This window comes from Tauraco erythrolophus, chromosome 2 (assembly GCF_009769465.1).
Source record: "Tauraco erythrolophus isolate bTauEry1 chromosome 2, bTauEry1.pri, whole genome shotgun sequence".
Classification (NCBI taxonomy): domain Eukaryota; kingdom Metazoa; phylum Chordata; class Aves; order Musophagiformes; family Musophagidae; genus Tauraco; species Tauraco erythrolophus.
In genome coordinates this window covers 89887173-89908423 of record NC_141466.1, presented here as the reverse complement: position 1 = coordinate 89908423, position 21251 = coordinate 89887173, and the positions used below count along the sequence as shown (strand labels likewise).

Genomic DNA, 21251 nt, shown 5'->3' with positions numbered 1-21251 from the left:
TACGGAATGTGTCTTTTCCAGTAACTTTATTGAGTATATTTAACCATAAACACTTTCAGATTGTGTGTGATTTTAAGCTGCCTGAATAACCTCAGTTTTATAGTCACACTCGATTTTCCAATTAATTTCAAAAAACAGTTTGAAAACGTTTTAAACATTCATTTTTTATAAAAACATAAAGGTTGAATATTGTCAAGGGGACCATGGAATGATTTTGTAGATAAAGCTAGGTTATTTAGGAAAGCTTGTTTGTTTTAAAAATTCACCAGACAAATTTATTCTACCCATTTCGCCTTCACCAGTTGTGTTAAACTATTCTTCAGGAAAGTTGGGAAATATTTAAATAGTTAAAAAGACTCATGTTCTCTCATACCTATGCAAATCATTTTTTTTGCGTATTTCTATACAACCTTCACCTTAATGTGTAGAATAGGGATGATCTTAACTATACCAGTAAGGTGTTAGGCAGATTAGTTAACATTTGTACATTATTTTGAACATAATTAGTGAAGAGAAAAACCTCGATTATCTGCAGTCACATAAACCAGTACAAAGAAGTGTCGAAGATAACATTTAATGGAAATTAAAATTCATGGACTGTACAGTATCATACAATAGGAAGGCATCCTAATGTTGAATTCACTATCCAAGAGGAAGGAAAAGTACATTAGGCGATGTCTACACCACAGTTTTGTAATGGCACGCAAACACCACCCGTAACAGCACGCTGGCCAGATAGCCCAAAGGCACAGATAACACTGTAGCTGGATTGTCAGCAGATTTCAACTGATCCCTGCACTATTTTGTATTAAAAGTCTTTTCGGGTGAAAAAAAAAATCTAGCCTAGACATCTCGTTTGGGTTCTGTAAAGTTCTGTGACATGCTGTTTCCTGTTGTTCCTTTAATTTATATTTTTGGTGAAGCAGCTATTGGCTTGAAATGTTGGCAGTCCTATAACCACTTTGATTCGAAGAAGAAAAACTTAATGAAAACAACAGTTAAAGAAAAGTATAGCAGACTAAGATATGAGTTTAAAAGTTAAAAAAATCAAGTTATGGGAGAACCTTTTAAAACTTAACGCTTACCTGGAAACAAAAGTATATGCACCTGAGCTCAGAAAAATAGCTGGTCACTCTCATAAGGGCAATTTTCATTAAAAGGACTAATAGAACTCTCAGGACTGATAAGCCATTGATAAATCACGTCACACTTGGCAAAACAGACAAAAGATAACTTTTTCAGTACTTACATCAAACGTGGGTGTGCTTTGCTGGGCACTCTGATTACATGGTTCTCTGAAGCAGTCAGTGAATGGAAGCAAAAGACCCATTGCAATAATGCGAGAACACAGTTTTTCTGCTTCTTCTTGTGGTGCATTTTCCTGCTGGCTGAAGAGCTTTTCCAGCAGAGTTCGTCCTGCCAAGGTGATGACACAGATCAATAAGAATTTGTAGCTGTCTATGGGACACAAAGATTAAGGCATTACAATGTGTATCGAAAATCTCAACTACCAGAAGTAAAAATATAAAATAAAAAAAATTTCTTGAGAAAAGTATCTGATAATTAGTCTTTAATGTAAAATATTTCTATATAATAATTTGAACTGATCTGTGGCCTGATTACTTAGGATACTCAAGAAAATATACATTATGTTGGCTGCACTGCAGAGCAGGAACAAAAACCATGAGATGCTATTGTAGCATCAATTTCCTACTTCTTCATATTATACAACTGTCCTGATGGGATATTACCAAGAAATGAAGTAGCTTTTTCCAAGGGTGTCACACAAAGTTATTATAGAATCAAGTCTCCCCACTCTTGGAATGAACCCTTGTTTTTTGAATCATGAAATGATCGCAGTCTTTATAAAATTGTGCTCTGATTTTTTCAGAGAAACTCTCAATGAAAGAATAACAAAAAAAGCCTGAAAACTATTCTGTTCAAAATTGTATTTAATACATCTCCAGATCAGCAGAGCGCTCCAAACTAAAATGCTGTGCCACAAGCAGCAATCCAGAGAAGTAAACTTCTGAAGAGTAAGAAAAGAGACTTACTCCTACTAGAGGGCCAGATTTCATGATCAAAGTGTTTTCTTTGTTATCTCACTAGAGCATGAAAGGAGGGCACAGGTTATAAAGTATATTACAGGAAACAATGCCAGAGGTTTGAAAGACCTTTGTGCTGTGTGCAGTTAGCCAAAAAGAGACTACAAAAATCAGTTATATACGCAGGCTGAAGTAAAATCTACATTGTAAGAATATTAAATTGCTTGATTAAGCTCTAAAATGTCAAAAGATGCCAAAGTTCAGATTTACAGGATACAAATAAAGATATGAAATAGATCTACTGGAAAAGGCAGACAGAGTAATAAAGTTAATTTCATGTTTTAGTACGAACTAGCTGTGAATACAATTTGTACCTAAATCAGTTTCTATAGCCTGTTTTTTCCACCCACTCACTGGAAGCCAAAGGTCTTTTCCAGAATAAGTATACTGCGTTAAGAGAGCATTCTAGTGTCATTTAAAGTAATAACAATAATAATGATAATACTACTGTTTTTCACATACAAACACAAAATTTCTGTTTGAATGTTGATTTTATTCAAAATGTAAAATTTCCCAGGCTTTCTGAATATACTAAAAAGATTTTCTTTAAGCATCTGGAAGCAATTTAAAATGGATATCGCTAAGTGACATTTAGCCCAAAATTTCAGTATTATTTTAACTCCATATGGCAATGCAACCTAAAATAAACAATACATTAAAATATTAGAAGTTATTTCTAAGATTTTCCACTCCACATCTAAAGGTCTGATAATTCTGAAATATTACTCCAAGTTTCCTAGCCTTTTATTAGACACCACACAGTACATTCAAGGGGATAAGCCAGGGAATAAACTTGTAAGATACACAAGTTTTGTTACATTTACTGACTAATTTGCCTCTGTTCTTTGGTTTCACCACCTATAAGATGATGATAACAAAATTGCTTATTCAACATATCCCTCTATTTAGCTAAAGATACGGTTCAGTTGTCCGATCTTGAAAGTCATTAACTGAAGACAGGCTTTCTTACTGACTGTGTTTTTTCACAATTTACCCACAGTTGAAGCAACATACAGCAGTCCCTTACATGAAGAAAGGCAACAGTATGAAATCATGGAAACAAAGCACAAATAGGGAGCTATCCGTCAACAGACATTTCTGTGATTTGTTTCAGCAATTTTTCTTTGGGGTTGTAGTTGCCAATGCTTAGCGGTGCTGTAAAAGACTACTCAAAAACCCTATAGCTACTATCATCTTACTGCAATAAATGGATTATCCTAGCTATAAATACTGAGGTTAAACTATATAAGCAAGTTTTAGGAAAAATAAGAGTACAAGACTGGCATCGAATTGAGACCAGAGCACCAATAGGCAGCATTTCTGAGGCAAAGCACTTCACGTTACCATAGTACGACCTTGTATCACTGAGTAAATTTCAACAACATGGAAAGTTGTCTAGCTAAATAAGAAATTACAAGTAATGAAGATGAATGAGGAAATCAATGCTTTACATTTATCTAAAATGCACAGAAGAAAAAAAATAATAAGAAAATGCACCAGAGGAAGAGCACTCTGCACATATACACAAAATATAGGACTATGAAAGAAAAATACAATTTTTTTCATACTATATTAAATATTCAAATGTTATCCATGACTTTTGAATGTGAGAATTGATATATTTTAATTTTTGTCTAGATGTTTCAACATTTAAATAATCTTGTCATGTTTAGAAAGTCTCCTCCCCCCCCTTTCATTTTAACCTAATTAACAGTAATAATACCTATAAGTGACAAAACAGGAAGTGAGGCCTTTTTTTCCTTAATCCACTCATTCATTTGCTAATTTTTGTAGCACTTCTTAACAGTCTTGCTCAAGATCGAATACTTTATTCAGAATCTTAGTTGCCATTCAGTTGCAGTTTAATTTGTATAGTGGTTATTAACTATTGTCTAAACATACTTTAGCATTCAGACAATATAGAATAAGTATATATACCAAAAAAGTCATTAATGATCTTAATTTCTCTTAGTGTACTCTGCATTACTTATGTCATTTTGCCTGTCGGAGCCTGAAGCATTCTCTCCAGTGTATTATTAGTCTTGGAATAAATAGGGTAGTAAAAAATATTTAATAATATCAGCTAGTACTTTTTAACCTGAAAGAATCAATCATTTAATTCAAACTAACTTTAGTTAAATTAAGCTCTTTGCATCACATATGCACACATTGAATCAAAAAAGTAAAGGTTCTCAACAGAAAGGTAATAACGTTCAGATAAAGCTGTACTCTAACACAGCTGCTGTGTTCCTTATAATTGCTATGGAGACCAGGGGACAGAAACAGAAGTTTGAATTACAGAAATACATTTTTGCCAGTTCAGTTAACACCTTTTACCAAATGCAAGCTGAAAAATGTTGAATTTTCAACGCATACAGAAATAGCTTCACTGCAAACAGCTGTGAAAAAAATCCCTGTATCAACAATAAATGGGTTATATGTTTAGCGCACTTACTGGGCGATATATTTAGAGCAGACTGCTAAGCCACTGAAGTTTTGTACCTAACCAGCTAGGGCTTATCATCAAACTGAATGGTCATTGCAAGCATCAGAACAACTCACCCCTCATCAATCACAAAAACCAGCCAAAGCTATAAAAAGGACAATACGTATTTTCTTTAAAGGGAAGTGAGGAGCGAAACCCTACCAAAAGAGTGTCAATACTTGAGAACGTCACTCATTTCCTTGAGGCAACACCACGCTGTGCTGCACTGCCCGACAGACAGAATCACTGTATTTCCAGACTGGGCTAAAGCTATTTTACATGGGAGAACAACATTTCAAAGCCACCGCTCACTAAAAAGTAGTTTCTCCCTTGTTAAGAGCATTTTGTGTTTCTCTTTCATCTACTTTCAGGTAAAAGCCAGTCGTCACTAGAGCAGAAGCATTCCAGCTCCAAAGTCCTCTGTGGACTGATAACAGTCCAGGGAGGCTGTTATCAAATTCACTTCTGCCTCGCTGCCCTCTGACCCAAACTGTGACTGCACTGATGTCAAAGTATGAGATCTTCATTCTTCTCATCAGGAAGCACATTCATGATTTTGATTCAGGGCAAGATGAAGGTTATATTTTTGTTTAGGTATAGCAAAATACTTCTTTAACACTGGACCCTACAGGCTTTAAACTGCTTTCATTTGGATCCAGATACGGTTTGCCAGCACCCAATCTATCTGCACTACATATGCTTGGAATTAATTAAAATTAAAATGACTGTGTGTCTATATGTGTGAAATTGACTGTACCATATTAATCCCCGAATCTATTCCTTAAACAGTAAAACCAAAATCACATCCATATTTAATGCATAGGCTAAATTCCAGTCAAGTTCAACTGTAAGATTTTGAGCTACAATTTTTCATCTCTAGTTCATAAATAAAATCCAGCAAGAACAGCCTTTTTCCTTGGACAACATTAATAACCTCATATTTGTAACTTACATGAGATAACACCTGAATGTGTTCTCAATAGGTGAAGATGGTTGCAAGTAATCTGGAATAATTAAATGATTAATGATTTCATAATTATTAAATGATCAGCTGATCTCTGTTACAAGGATTTAAATGCAATGGTAAAGCAATTTCTCTTGGTTGCCTTTACATGCCGTGAAAATTGTAAAGAACAAAAGATCTCTCAGCTCTCTTTTTGTTTCTTAAAAGGTTAAAAAAGTTCCCATTTTTTATATTTAAACAACTTTTCTTCCCAGAAATCCCAGGTCATGGAGTTCTGGGATCCTATTCTTACCTTTCCCGTAAGTAATAGTTTGGTGGGCGATGGGAGGAGTATCAAGTTTTGAATTAAAGAACTGCAGTGAAGTTTCAGCCTTCAAATCAGTAGTCTGTGGATCTTGCCAAAACCCTCCAGCAAGTAAAACTTGTAAGTTATTTTTTTAGGAACTTAGAATGACTAATTAAATCCCAGTAAGGAATAAAAAGAATTTACTTTTTTCTTTCCTTACAAAGGATTACACAATTTAATTAATTACTAAAAGAAAGGGAACATGAAATTAAGTTTGGAAGTATCAGGTACTCTAGCCTTCTATGGATATTTTGTGATACTTTTGCTGCCATAGCTCAGCCTAGGTCTTCTCACTCAGCTTCCAAATTCCATGTTTTTCATCTCCATGTCACCTGCCTCTTCATCTCATTCTCATCAAGATGAAGCACTATGGTCTTACGATCTCCTGTATGACATTATAAGTTTTCATCTTATCACTATGACCAAAACTTGAGTAACATTCTTCATCAAAATCACCTCTGATTACATTTGTAGAACATGTAAGCTATTCACAGCAGAATCAAAATTCCCAAGTCCAGTATGGTTTCCATTCATACTGTCTCCCTTTTTGAAAAATGCAGGTAGTTGTATTCTTGAAAGCTCATCTTCAACTGCAGATTTACTGCAACCATATTTACTCAAATGCAAGGTGGAGGGAGAAAGGTAGCCTACGTCACGAAAAGTAATTTTGTAAACTTTCTTTCAGATAATCATGAAATATTGTAAAATATTAACTAGTTTATATAATATATACTACACATATAATAATTTAATATAATAATTCGACTTGATATTGGGCTGACACAGCCACAGATTATCTCTTGGCCTGGAGAGGTGTCTGTGTATGCATTACATCTTCTTCCACATGGCAGCAACAACTGCTACAGACCTTAGCCATCAGTGCTGAGAATCTTAATCACTTTGTCCATCATGACCTGGACTATGGCTCACTTTCGATGGGAGAGGTTACCTATTTTAGAAGATCTTTCTGTTACAGTTACCTTATATTCCAGGGCAACTTTTTTCTCCTCAAGCAGATACTAAAAATAAGGATCTACACTCTTCTGAAATGCAGGTTTGCCTTACACTTTATTTCCTATGGAATGACTGAATGTTGAAAACACGTTCAGCACCGTCCACAGAGAAATACAGGCAAATCCAAACTCAGTGAATTCACATTATAGCTGTTTTGTTGTCCAATCTGCTTAGAAGACTAACCTTTCAAAAAGCAACAAGGTGAGTAATAAAATCCTTAAGATCTAGCAATACCATGAGTATGTTGTTGCTGGCTTTGGATTTGCTTAATTATTGAGGGGAGAGAAAGAGACAAATGGAAGAGAGGTGCCGGAGAAAACTGCAGTAGTCACAGATGTGTTAAAAAGGCACATGTGCATGCACTGAGACCCTGCACTACAGTGGAGCTAGCAATAATGTTTCCTTGAGGATCATGCTGTTATAACCTCACTTTTATCTTAAAAGATGTGTCTTCTATCCTTCTTACACTGCATTTGCAAAAGCCCAGAAGCACAACTCTCAGCGAGCACAAATTGAGACTAATAATCCCAATGAATTATATGCCAAAACCTTCCCTTTCTGCCAGTCTCTCACAATTCTCTCTTCTAGCAAACAGACCACTGGGCCACACTTTCACCATTAGCACAGAAGCTGTATCAGCACATCTTAACCTACGCAGACTGGAGACAGACTTTTCAGTTTTAATTTTTCCCAATGTAGAGTGAATGGCTTCAGTGTAATACCAATTCTGAACACCCTACTCAGAGTCATGTCGAGGGTTAACAGTGACTCATGCACGTGCTGCTTACATCTTCAAAAGCTGAAATTGGTTTGCTCTCTTTTCCCCAGTTTACTTTTTTTTCCCCTCCACTTCAGTGAAATCATAAATGTTCATACAGCAAAGAGATTTCATAAGATTTGAAGCCAAAAGTACTATAGGTAAACGCTCTATTTTTGGGAGGTAGGACAGGAAAAAAAGGAAAAGGAAGCAGAAATGGACAAAGTAATGTATTTCCATTTAGAATACGTTTTCTATTAGTCTTACAAAGTATAAAGAGGCAATTGTAGACTTATTATGGTTTTTCAGTTCACAAAGGATTACAATTGTGAGCATAGTTATATAAATTTAAAAAAAGAACAGAAAATGAGGAAAAAGAAAAGCTGATTTCTACAGCATTCAAGAGAATGCTGAATTCAGATACTATAATTCAGATACTCACTGCCACATACGTATCCTTAAAACATTCCTTCCTTCCAATTTTTTTCTTGTCTCCTTTTCTACATATATTACTGTCAAGGTCACAGCAAAACTAGTCCTAAATCATCTGGCAAAGCACCTGAACAGTGCAGCACCAAACATTCCCCATAATGTTGGAAGCAGTCAAACACGTCCGAAAGACAGAAATAATGCAGAGACTTCCATATGTGCTTACCTGTAGATGAGATAGTAATTGCAATTAAATGTCATTTCTTAAATACTTCACAGTACAAGTTTTATTCATTCATCTTATTCCCTCAAACTACACAGCCACAGCTTGCTGAACCATTTCCTAGAGGCAAATCAATCCCACTTTATTTCTGCCTTTCTACTGTTTAATGTTCTTTCGTAGGTCTCAAATATACAAAGCACAGAGTGACTACTATTTCATATAAAAAAAAAAAATATTTCAAGGATCTAAATTATTACATTTCTTTAATATTTTCCTTTCATTTCAAATTTTAAATCTTTTCAAATTTTAAGTTTTTCAGCTAACCTGTACCAGCCAGCCTAAATATAATATGCAACACATAACTGCTGAGAAACAGGTTTTCAAAGGCACATGTGGAACCTGGGGAATGAAACAGAACTGGAAATCAGTTCTAGCCATCTCTTTTTCTCTTCAAATAACAAGCCTAAATCCTGCATAAATGCCCATTAAACATACATTTGCACTAAAAAACCCCAACAAATTAATTTAGTCTCTTGCTTGCCTGAAGCCTGACCTGGGAGATTATGCCCAATGTCCTAGGATTAGGAACTTCATTTATTGTTCTTTTTCACTTCAGAGTTTCTAATCCTCTGCTGATTTAGATTGAGAAACTGTTCCAGATCTCATCCTGTGAGGTTGTTTTGGCTGTTGGTTGTTTTTGGTTTTGGTTTATTGTTGTTTTTTTTGTTTTGTTTTTCAAAAGGGATTGAATTTTCATTGACAGACACTTTCCTAAAACCACAGGAGAGTTTTCTCACAGCCTGGTTACATAAAACATGGAAAACCCACCAAGCAACAGGCCTGCACATATAACATACTTTCACAACAATAAGAAAAAATAATTGAACTCTTCCACTATGAATAAACACAAAGTAAAGGATATCATGTGTCTAATTTCCAGGCAATACAAACGTTAATGATGACAAAACTTGCCAAGGTCCATGGTTATAGTAAAAATGTGCATAATTCTGTCATAAAGACATTTCCTTTTGGTTTTATTATCACTGTAATAGCTAATATCTACGTTCACTGCTTGTACACATACGTAAGTTTCTAAGGGAAAAAACTCCAGAGGTTATATGTTGACTTTTTTGTATATTTTTTAATATTATCTTATTATAGAAAATATATTAATTTATTCTTTATATACATATATATTTATATATTATATTTTAGTATTTAGAACACTACTAATGTTAGGGATGCGTGGAAATGCCTGAAAGGATTGTCCTTTCTTCTCTGATGTTCTGTCTCCAGATTTCCAGACTCTGTTCACATTGACAGCATGAACTGAACCCACATATCATCTTAAATTCAGAAGCCGAAAGCAGAAAATCTGCCTGAACAAGAGAATTAGGAAAAATATACGCATCAACAGTGTCTCCCACTGCACTCTCAGTTGCCTGCCTACACACATTTCAATGTAATTTTAAAATCAGAAATATATATTTACTAAATTCTAGTGAAGAACGTATTGATTGATGGATTACATTCATAGACTCTTCAAGCAACTAGAATAAGCTACCAACTATTAGTTTTATGTTTGTCAGTCCTGTATCTGATTATCACAGTAAACACCATGCTTTACTTTTGCCAAACTATCTGAATCTCTCAGCATCTGTCTCCTTCCCTTTGTACTGTCCCATCTTCTAGTGTCCTCCTAACTGTTAGAAACATTCTTATTTAGATCTAAGTTAGAACCACAATATATCAACCCTTGTGCAACTCAAGCAAGTAATTTTTTTCCCCTTATTTTAGCCGCACAATTATCACTAATCATTTAAACAGATTCCAGACTGTGCAAGAGTGCTCGAATAACCGTTATCATTAAGACTTCAACTCACTCAACTAGAACAAGCAGTTACAGAAAAAGCCAACAGCTTCAAGTGTCTAAGACATTCCAAAAAAAGCCAGGGAACACACGTGTGTGTGCTTCCTTTTGGAAGCAAGGGCACAAGCTGCCACTGGCAGGAGAATGCTGCTGCTGCCCCCCGGGCCACCATAGTGCACACAGGACAAAAGTAGCACCTTGTACGTCACTGAACTTCAAGGAATATCGCGGTAGAAAAAGAAGAGGTTTGGCAAAAATTTTAAAATGGGATTTCCCAAAAATAAAGATGACAAGGAAAGACCTCAGATTTAATGACGCAAAAAGCCACCTCAGAAAAAATGTTACAAACAAGTTTTCAAAGAAACCCATCTTGTTCTTTATCCATAGTGTCCCTGATAGAACCAAGCAACTGTATTTTAAAACAGCTTGCTCCACTTGTGCTGGCTATGAGACATGACAACACCACCAAATTCAGCATACCCTCAATGGTCTGTTAAAAGATTACTTAACCGTATGCCATAGTTGCACAAATCATGCTGAAAAAAGCTGAAATAGTCCAGTCAAAAACTTATTAACTCAAACCTTGGTCCTGATGAATGAACTCATGACACCAACCCAGTTACTAATTTTGAAATTTGTATTATAATACAGAAAGACAAAAGATTACTGAAAATTTCACTTGGTGATGAAAAGGTCAAGTCCTGCAAACACTAATGCCAGGACAAAGGTCAGGACCCAGCTGTACTCTGGCATTAATCATGCAATAAAGTTCCACAGCCTGACCAAGCCTCTTACAACACTAGGTAGAAGTAGAACAAGACGAAGTTGTTCCTCTTTGGTGGAAGACAAGTAACATGACGATGTCCCTTATCAAAACCATCAGTGATTTTCTTCTTCATGTAAGTGATTTGCAGTGTTGTCATTTTGTACAGAAACCCATACGAATTCCTTCCTACCACTCTTGCTTTGTCTAGAAAGCAGCCATACATAAAAAGCTATCAACAGTCTTATTGATCTTTGCTAAAATCATACTGCATTTTATTCTATTTTTCTTTACCCTGTTATCATATAACTGATAAGAAATTATATCTTATAATTTCATCCTCCAAGATTTGTTCCAGAACCTTGCTTGTTGCTGCAGTTAAAAATCAGAAGACTAAAATTGCCTGGATTATTTGCAATAACAACACTTTTTCTAAAAAGCAGCTATTCCAACTGCTATCACCAGAGCTTCAAAATATATTAAAATGGTGTGATGGCCTGTGACAGTGCTTTCAGAATTCCTGCAGATTAGCAAGTCTCTTGAGCATTCTGTCTCCCTAACTTGAGCATTAAAGTCCTTGAAATTTTGCTTCCACAGTGACTAAGATTTTACACCTTTCCCCCACACTGAATTTTCTGATATATGACATAACAAGATAAACTGAGACAAAGTTTTAAACTATGCTTTTATCCCTACCTTTCACTATATATATATTATATAATGATACATACATTTATATAGTGAATGAAAGTTAAGAATATATCTTATATGTCACTGAATATCTTTCAGTAGCTGAGGATTGTAAATACCAAACAATTCCCCGACTATGATACAGAGTGGTACACAGTACAAAATGCCTTTCTAAAAATATGAACAAGATGCGCCCTCCCACAACATTCCATGGGAAATTTCCTTGCACCTTGATTTCTCCTCAGGTTCTATTGCAGTATTATTGCAGATGAGCAAAGTGTATTACTAAAGCTTTCCTAATTACAGCGCGTTATGCTAAAAGAGAATCTATATGTGTCTATCTACCAAATCATTTAGGCACCATATGCATCTTTGGCAACTTTCAGATTGTGTTTTCCAGGTGCTCTAGGTTCCTCTCAGCATGTATTTAATTCTGTCCATCTTTACCCTTTTAGCTTCTGTGGTGATTTGCGATGTGAAGGTGGTACTCTGTGCCAGGATCTCACAGACTGCTGGAAAGCCACAATTCTTTCTATCTAGCTCTTTAAAGCAAGAAGCTCCTCTGACGTCTTTTCAAGCAGCTATTACTAACAGCATCTTTTGTCCGTCCAAACATATACACACTGTTCTTTACAGCACAATTTTTAGAACTTCTTTATTCTCAATGATTCTACATTTTATTTGACACTTAATGCTAATGCACTCTGGCCAATCTCTGTCTTAGAAGTAAATTCAAATATTTGCTTGAGCAGTCACGGGTCACAAGAAACAACTGAGTTGAACTAGCAAGCCTCTGAAGTGGGACACAAATAATACATTTCTTTCAACGTACTCATTACAGTCCCAGCGTGCTTTAGCTTTGTTTCCTCTCCAGGACCTGTGCACCCAAGGTCTGACAATCTCCTCCATCTTTAAAAATCACTGACTTTTTAATATTTATCACAATGTACAAGAGCTTTTCTTCTTTGTATCCATAAATAAAAACTCGTAAGACGAATAAAGAGAAAAAGCAGAAAATTAGAACTACATTCTATGAAAAACACATACATGCACGTCTACGTATTTGTGCAGATATATTCTTCTAGACTTCATCTGAACAAAACCTAAGCACATCTCCCTTGCTGTAACTGGACCTTCACGTTCTTTTATTGATGTAATAAATTATTTCCCTCAAATACTTCTCAGCATGTTGTATTGTCTTGACTCTGCATGACAAAGTAGTGTTTAGATACACACCCTCTATTATGAAGGCAATGTTTCGGGTTTGGGGTTTTTTTTCCTTCTTTAATGAAAACCACTTTTCCTTCCATGACTGTTAGCAGATGTTAATGTAGTTAATTATAGCGTTACTGCAGCATCGACTTCTTTTGTACAGTGATTGTTTCCTTATCAGTGCATGGAAGAGGAAAGGACACGTGTTATTTCTCCCCTAGTGCATGCTACATATTACATGTCTTCAAGGGACACCTGAGCCAGATCTCAACATCAAATAAACTCTAGGAATGAAAGCTGCCTCCCGTAATTAGATCCATAGTAAAGTCATCTATTCTTCCTCCTGATTCAAATTCACACCAGGTTCAGAGCTCTAACACTCTGGATAAATTTCATATAGATCCTGAGACCAAACAATTCATACGTTTACTGACAAATAAGAACATCTCAATGATAAGTCTCATTTGTGACTAGGCTTTCCCACCACTATTGAGCTACGCACGTCAAGACACTAAAATGACTAATTTCTCAAGCATCTTTGTACTTCTTCTGTATTTGTGTATTTCCATTTAATTTTATGTATACTAGGATTTACTTTTTACAACTGCAGCGTTGTTTACACACACATACACACAATCTCATAACCACTGCTTCTTACTGTTGCAACATTTAACTTACTTAACAGATTGCATCATCTATGCATCTACGGATGAAAGAAGTCATCATAAATAAAGCAAGATTTTGCATCAGAAAACATAACCCATTTCCTATTCATGGTCAGAAAGCCTAGCTATTTCCATCAATGCAAAGGAAACTTACTCTGAACAGCAGCAATATGCAAATAAAATGAGGAATAGTCATTTTGTACTCAAGGTTAACACAGACCATCTCTTGTCCCTAACTTCCTTCACATGAACTGTAATGTAGGAATTGAAGAAGTTGCTGCTGCTTAAAAGAAATAAGTGTGACACAGCTCCTGAACCAACTCTGCTGCCTTTTGTAAAGCACTTAATGAAATGCAGCTGGTCTTGTATTATCACATGAAGAGACAGGAATGAGGTGACACAATGTAAAGTCCTCACATCCTTCCACTGCCTTGCTTTCACAGCTTCGCGCTGCTTCTGCCTTGTTTCCCTTATATCAACTCACCTCGTCCCCCAAAAAGACAAATTGTGTGCATAAAAGTAAGTTTCCAGAAATTGTTGTATTCCATCTAGCCACTACAGAAGGATGTTTTTAAATGTACCTAAAAATAATCAAAGCCACAGTCACAGAAACACCTACACATATACGCTTCATCACCACTATTCCTTATGTAAGTTCGAATTTCGGCAGGAGTAGTTTATAAGGAATAGACTTGGCCATATCCTGAACTTGGTTAAACTACAGCATAAACAAAATACCTTGGTTAATCAGTATTTTTGCATTTTCTGCCACTGTGATTCACATTAGAACTTGATCCCTCATATACAGGCAGCCTAAAATATTCCTAGGGAGGCTTTTCAACTCCAAGTTTATTTTTCTTCAGACCACAGCATGGAAAAAAAGGTGAGGCCTGCTTCAAGGAATTGAGTTTTTTTCTGCAAAGAGGCTTAGGAGCAAATTTTTTTTTTTTAAGAAAAAACCCAACAGACAAACCACACAACCCCCATCCCCACCCCCCCGCAAGCTATAATTTATAAATATTTTTAAAAATAATAAAGCAATATTGGATCTAAGAAATATACTAAAACTTCAATTTCAAATAACTATTCCCACTAGAATAATCCACTGCTCTTTTCACAGAAATGAAGTCACTAAAGCACACAATTTCTTTTAATGACCAGTTCTAGCCAGATCCCATGTGTGATGGATATTATACTGGTACTATGTCTCGGATCCAAGCAGAGCTGCATGGATCTTCAGCTACAAACTGTCCCTTTTCCTTTCCCCCTTTGCACCCCAGAAGAGACCAACAGGCAACCAAGACAATACATTTCTACTCCAGACACAAGTCAAGCTGCCAGTCAGACCTCAGAACAGGGTTGCTGCTCAGTAAGATGTTGCCTGAGAGATGCAGTCACAAAACCCCAGGACCAAAACCTGCTACTTCCAATGAAGTTCTGGATAAAGATCAAAGCATTAATCGTGAGACTCCATCAAAACAACCCTGTGGCAGCATTGCATTCCAGTGACATTACTCCAATTCCCATATTGCAGTGCTGGCATAGTAACATTAAAGCAACTTATCAGCACTCAGCAGTCTTTCAATAACATATTGCAGCCCATTTTCAAACACATTTTACAGTAGCTGGAGTGCAGTATTGCAGCCGCCCCCCCCCCCCCCCCCCAGTTTTGGGTTTACTAGGCAAAAAGAGCTGGACTTTTCCCTTTCAGATGCTTACTAGCAACACTCGGTGCAGTGCATGATCCCATATAACATGAAGGGCTGCTGTTGCGCAGCTCCCCTAGTTAGAGAAGACTGCACTGCCCCATCATCTGATAAAAGAAACATTTATATTACTGCTAACAAACATCATCAGTGAAACAGTAAACCATAAGTAGTCTTAAATAACAGTTGCATGATAATAACAGTCTCCTCAGGATGCCAATAGATACAAAACCATATTGTGTGCATCATCACATGAATCAGAATGAAAAAAAACCTTGAAAAAGTGCTAAAAAGATCTACTTTGTCTCAGAAACAAACTTTCATCCTGTTTTTTCAAGTTTTCACATACTTATCTGTACAAAGATCTTTGTATACGCCTGCAGACACTACACTGGAACTGCATGCGGGTGCAGATAACATTAGCACAGTGAGATAAAGTGACCTTTGTGAGAAGCAGGCCGGCACTCTGTGGAAATTGGAAAGAGGCTGTGAGCGTACAGTCACAGGACTGACTTCAGGTTTTGTTTTATGGTAACCAGGATTTTTTGTTTGTTTGTCTCCTGTTCACAGCTAGAGCAGGACGATATAAAACTCTGAAGAGAAATTTAAAGATGAACAGTCTGTTTGAAAGAGATTCATGCAGCAAGTGTGCTACAGCCAGCCAACAGAGATTAGAAAGGGCACGGGTTTGTCTGGGTCAGGTTTAATTTAACTACCATCTGGGGCAGCTGATGGGACCCTTACATTTATTTATGTAACAGACACCCTTACTAGCTCCTCTGCAAACACTGCACCTCAAATTAATGTTAGGATAAACTTTTTATTAAATCAATCTATTAGCTCTTACGTTTCAGTTATGTTAATGTTTGGAAACATCGACTTCATCTTCCCACCAAGATACTCTCTTAACGTTGGTGCAAATATTTCATTGCCACATACCGAAGCAAGAGAGCCAACCCTATTCATTCAGGTTCAGCTCTTGTCCTCCTGGGACCACAACATAAAAGCCGTGGCTCCACTGTGCATCAGGTAATCTAGAACTTGTAATTACTGTCACACCAATTTCAAGTACAGCTGTCCTCATCATAAAAGAAAGAGATCCGATGCCCAAATTAAAAAAAAAACAATGCCCATAACTTCGTCCACACCACATTCTTAGCCAACACATCAGATCTGAAATACCATATTTTGCTTATTTCTTACATCAAGCAAAATTAAAATATGCAAAGCCTCTACCATTCCAGTTGTTGGCTTCCATCTACATTTTACATTAAAACAGCCTTAGAAAAGTTCATATGGATCACTGTGAAAACCAAATGGCACACAGCCAAGCCACAACATAGTGCAAAAGTAGGACAGTCATCTGCATAGAACCTGCTGTCACTAAAATCGATGACTAAAGCGTTGTGGAATATTTTACTTGATTCTTGTTAGAAATGCAGAACAACACTGCAGTCATTGCACAGCAAGATGGGATTTAATGCTCTAGGCAAGAAGTTGATTTTTTTTTTTTCTTTTTAAAGATAGAAATAAACCACTATAAAGAATTTTATTTATAAAAGCCTGATGGTAATCCCCAAATTGATAGATCTGATGTATGCAATTAAAATATAACTTTTTTCAAAAGATGTATGCAAATTACAAGGAAATTATTTCTGTAATCGTTGCTGTGCAGACTGGTTTAAATAAATAGGTTTTTCTGCTCTTACTGCAATAACAGCCAGTCTGTGGGAACACTAACGATAAGTTTAATTTCCCTTTTTCAAGTACACTAGTTGTTATTTTTATATTGTTGATAATTTTCAGCTTGTAAGCATATTTTTAAAAATGAGAAGAATGGTCAAAAAGAGATTAACTGTTATCATGTCATTTGCAGTTCCCTCATTTCAAGCTTTTCTGCATATACTGAAAGGTATAATTGTCCTCTGCCTGTAAAGACATCTGGTATGTACATGCAAATGAGGGTCACCATAATTTCCATAAGAGACAGAACTACTGTTGCACTGAACATTAGTCTCTTCACAATAACAGTCTAAAGTGTTGGTGAGAAAACACAATAAATCAAATATTATTAATAAAGTAAATCAAAACCTTGTGAGGAAATGTGAAGTTCGTTTCCTAGAAAACAAGTCTCTAAATTAAAGTAATTCCCTGTTCTTGAAGTTTGCCACATAAAATTTATTTCCATCATAACAGCACCAAAAAGAAGAAAGCCTAATTATTGATGATGCAATTTAAAGCTTTACTCTCCAAGTTGTTTATAAGCTGTCAAATGTTGATAGCAAAAAAAAAAAAATGTGCTTTTCATATGCTATAAATCTAGTGATCACCTCAAATTGTAAAGCTTCAGATACGGATGTCTGAAATCAAATCTAAGAAAACAGGTGGAAGAGATTTAAAACACAAAAAAGATTCAGCTCAATCAGGGGGGCCTGAACTCCTTCAGAGGGGGATGGCTTTTTTTATGTTAAAAACTGGCATTCTAATTTTCAAGACTGAAATTGAGGATTTCTGTTCAAGACTACTGAAAAACAAAAGTATTCTTTAATTTGAATCTGGAAAATAATGTCAATGCTTTACTTTAGTATTTCAGACTCCTGGAGTAGGCTGCTGTGCAAAAAAGCCACTAATTTTAATTTCTCTTTCCAGACAGGTTCATTCACAAATATTACTGTGATGTAAAGCACAGTAGAATGTGCACAAAGAAAGCAACTATGAATGCAAATGATTACATGTTATATAATTTTAAAAATCTATATTATAAAACAAGAGTCTTTTATGCAAAACAGTTGTTGATGGCTTAACTGTTTTCTTACATGTGATTTTTAAATCATGTCATTGCTCCCTTCATAAATCATACTATTTTGTTTAGTTTTCATAAAAGCACAAAAATATTCTCACTGGATTTTTTTGCAAATAGCTCCAGTACATACATGGTTACTGTGCTCATGCATCTAGAACAGACTTCCATTCAAAACAAACCTGATTACAGATTCAACTGTTTAAATCTTGTAAGGGATGCTCGTAGGGCATATTCTCTGTATTCTCTTAGTTCTACAGTTTTCTCAGTGAAAAATAAATGGAAAATGTTGCTGAGTTTCCTCTGTATACATACCTCCTATGTGGCAGAGGCCTTCTCTGTTTGTGAATATATTAGCTTTATATAGAAACTTCAGATAGGGGGAAGAGACGGGGGCAAAAACCTCAAAGCGCAGGAAAATATAACCATCCATTCACACTATTTCATTTGTAAACTCTTCATTCCTACGCCTTTGTGAGAGGATACAAGCTGCCTAACAGGCAAGGTAAAAGAATGCTTTCTTGAGTTAGTCACCTTATGTAGCCTGAGCAGCAGCCTACCACAGCTACCAAATTATACTACTCACAGTTTCCCTTCTCTTCTCCATTTTATGCTGCCTTTTCAAGTCATTAATGTTTTTTTCTTCTCCTCTTTTCCCCTTCTGAAGAGGAAATTGGTTCCTTTCTGTAGTGCTGTCCATCTGTGCTTGCATGGCATTTTCCTTTTTGTACTAAGCAAATCCTCATCACTGCCTCAGTCTAATACCAGACGCAGCTCTCAAATATTTACAGTACAGCAGAACAGTGCCTAGCACAAGAAAACCATAAACAGGATCCTAGTTACAGAAAGCTTCACATCTGAAAAATCTACTTATGCAGAGAGCTGGTCTGCCTACAACAGTGCAGCTCTTTGCATTTTTCAACAAGAATAATTTAAGGCATCCAGCCTTTTCCTACAGGGTTTAGACAAAGGAGAAAAGCAGAAAGAAAAACTTCAAAGAGTTATGCACTTCCTTTACTGGCACTACTGCCAGGCTAACACTGAATAGAGAGGCTATTCTCGGTAATGAAATGTGACTGTTTGTAAGATCAGGCCTTCGATTTTAAAACTGTCAGCACAAGTAAAGACAATAGTACATGCAAAGGATTGAATTCAAGTATTTAAAATGTCTTTTCAAAGACTCCCTGGAAAAAAATCCTTAATACATGTCACTCACCTGAAAAGACATTAGGAAATGTCTCTGTAGAAGCCTGCACCCCTGAGGACTTTCTTGAATGAGTCAAAGGCACTCTTTCCGTGTGAAAATTCTCTCTAAACCCCTTGTGTTCCAAGTAGCCTGAAGAGCCCACCTTCTGCGTTATCTCGCATTTGTGATTAGATACTTCTTCTGTCCAGTCTGCAGAACGACTAAATAAACCTGCCAAACTAGCAGACCTCTGCTTCTTGATTGAGACCTTTTCTTTTTGTGGAAGGACTCCTGCCTCCTTGTAAAAAGCGGGCTCTGGGATGGAGAGGGAGATGGTGAATGGTTGGGAGAACTCAGTTGCCTAGTTGTGGTTTTGATGTAACAAGGATTAATTAGATAGGGCTTAAAGCATCGGGAACCAAGCATTGGACTTCCTGCTGTCCCTTCGGAGGACAAAATGCCATTTTTCATTTCCGAGGATAAACCATTATGCAGGTCCTCTTGACTGGCTAACAGAGTGTGTTTCCCTTCCTGAGTCTCAGCAGCACGATCACGGCCTGCATCTGAAACACCATCCTCTGTTACTGTGTCCTGCAAATCAACAGCCTGCACTTCAGCAATTTTAGTCTCAGCATCTGCTACCGAGGTTGGAAAAGGTTGTGTGGAGCTCTGTGTCTGAGACTCATTTTCTACTGCAGTCCTATTTAAATCGCCTTCTAGTTCACTAGCTACAGCATCCACTCCAGCAACGAGCTGTTCCTGTTCCTCAATCAATAGCTTACGTTCTTGTGTTTCAAATAAGCTGTTACCAGGAGAGCCTGTGCCATTTACTGCTTCTTTCAGTTCACGTTCAGTCGCACGGGAGACGGGAATGTTTTCCGCAATTTCAGATATCTCTGGAAAAGCCCCCTCAGTGTCTGGGCTCCTCTCTTTGTCAGTGGTAGTTACTGAAAGAAACCGTTCAAAATCTAAGGGGGCTGCTTGCGAATTAGCCATGTGTTGGCCCATTGTTTTGGTGACAAGGTCCTCAGTTCCAATGTTAATTGCCCCCTGCTGCTGCTGCTGCAGTCTAATAGCTTGCTGGATATCAGAAAGCAAATCCTCTTGTTCTGTGGCTGAATGGAAACTGTATATATCCGTATCAGAGCCAGAGCTGGTCCTTTGTCCATCCTGTGTCTCCGCAGCAACCGGGACAGTTTCATTTCTGATTTCAAAATGTTCCACATCTGTATCTGAGAGACCCCCTTCATCTGCAGAGATGCTTATATCTGGAGTTTTGGTTATAATTGAATGAGTACTGTCCAGCTCTCCAGCCTGCAAGACCTGGCTTTCCAAAACATCCTCCCGTGAACTACTATTCCCATCTTTAGCCTTGGACAGATTTTTTCTGATCCTCAGATTTGAAAACACCGAGGCCCTCGAGTCTGACTTACCCTTCTTCTTACCCGATTCACTTCCTTTTGCATGCTTCCCCAGTCCCCTTCTGCTTCCCAATACCTTCTTTGTGCCATCCGTATCCTTAGGCCCAGAGGCATCCTCTCCTCCTTCATGCACATCACCTGTATTTTTCTTTAGCTTCCCATCTTGATTCCCCATGATTTTTCGCAGTGCAACGCCTTCGGCAATCAAGCCATGCTCCCGGATTTCAGTCCTTTGGCCTGCCGGCGAGATCCCCTCTAGCGATCCAGGTTTGTTTTCAAGCGGTGGTGATGCAAGTGAAGCAAATGCTTGCTGTGCCTCTCCCCCATCTGCTAGAGCTGCCTTTTTGCATAATGTGCTGCTTGCACTGGGCTCCGCTGGGACATGCTCAGTACAGCACTGAGAGCTGCAGACAGCTCCTTCCAATGGCTGCTGCTCACAGAGCCGCCTGCTCTCCGGGCTTCTGCTGCACTCTTGTTTCTTTAGGAAGGTTTCTGTGAAAAGTATTTCCTTTATGAAAGTCACTTCTTTTTCCACGGTTTTTATTGCCTGCATTGCAAACTCAGCTCATCACCGAATCGTTTATAATTTCAGGATTTCAAGTTCCTGGAGGGAAG

At 37.1% G+C, this 21251-nt stretch overlaps 1 protein-coding gene across 1 annotated transcript in view; it reads right to left on the bottom strand.

The window, feature by feature from the left end:
• The window catches only part of FMN2 (formin 2), a 160473-nt gene extending 139662 nt beyond the window's left edge, over nucleotides 1-20811 (bottom strand). Inside the window, exons 1-2 of the mRNA XM_086626096.1 lie at nucleotides 19464-20811; nucleotides 1250-1458 (exon numbers count right to left, since the gene is read on the bottom strand). Coding sequence (XP_086482222.1) covers nucleotides 1250-1458; nucleotides 19464-20811 — 1557 coding nt within the window. The remainder of the gene's footprint in view (nucleotides 1-1249; nucleotides 1459-19463) is intronic.
• Nucleotides 20812-21251: the final 440 nt, after the last annotated feature.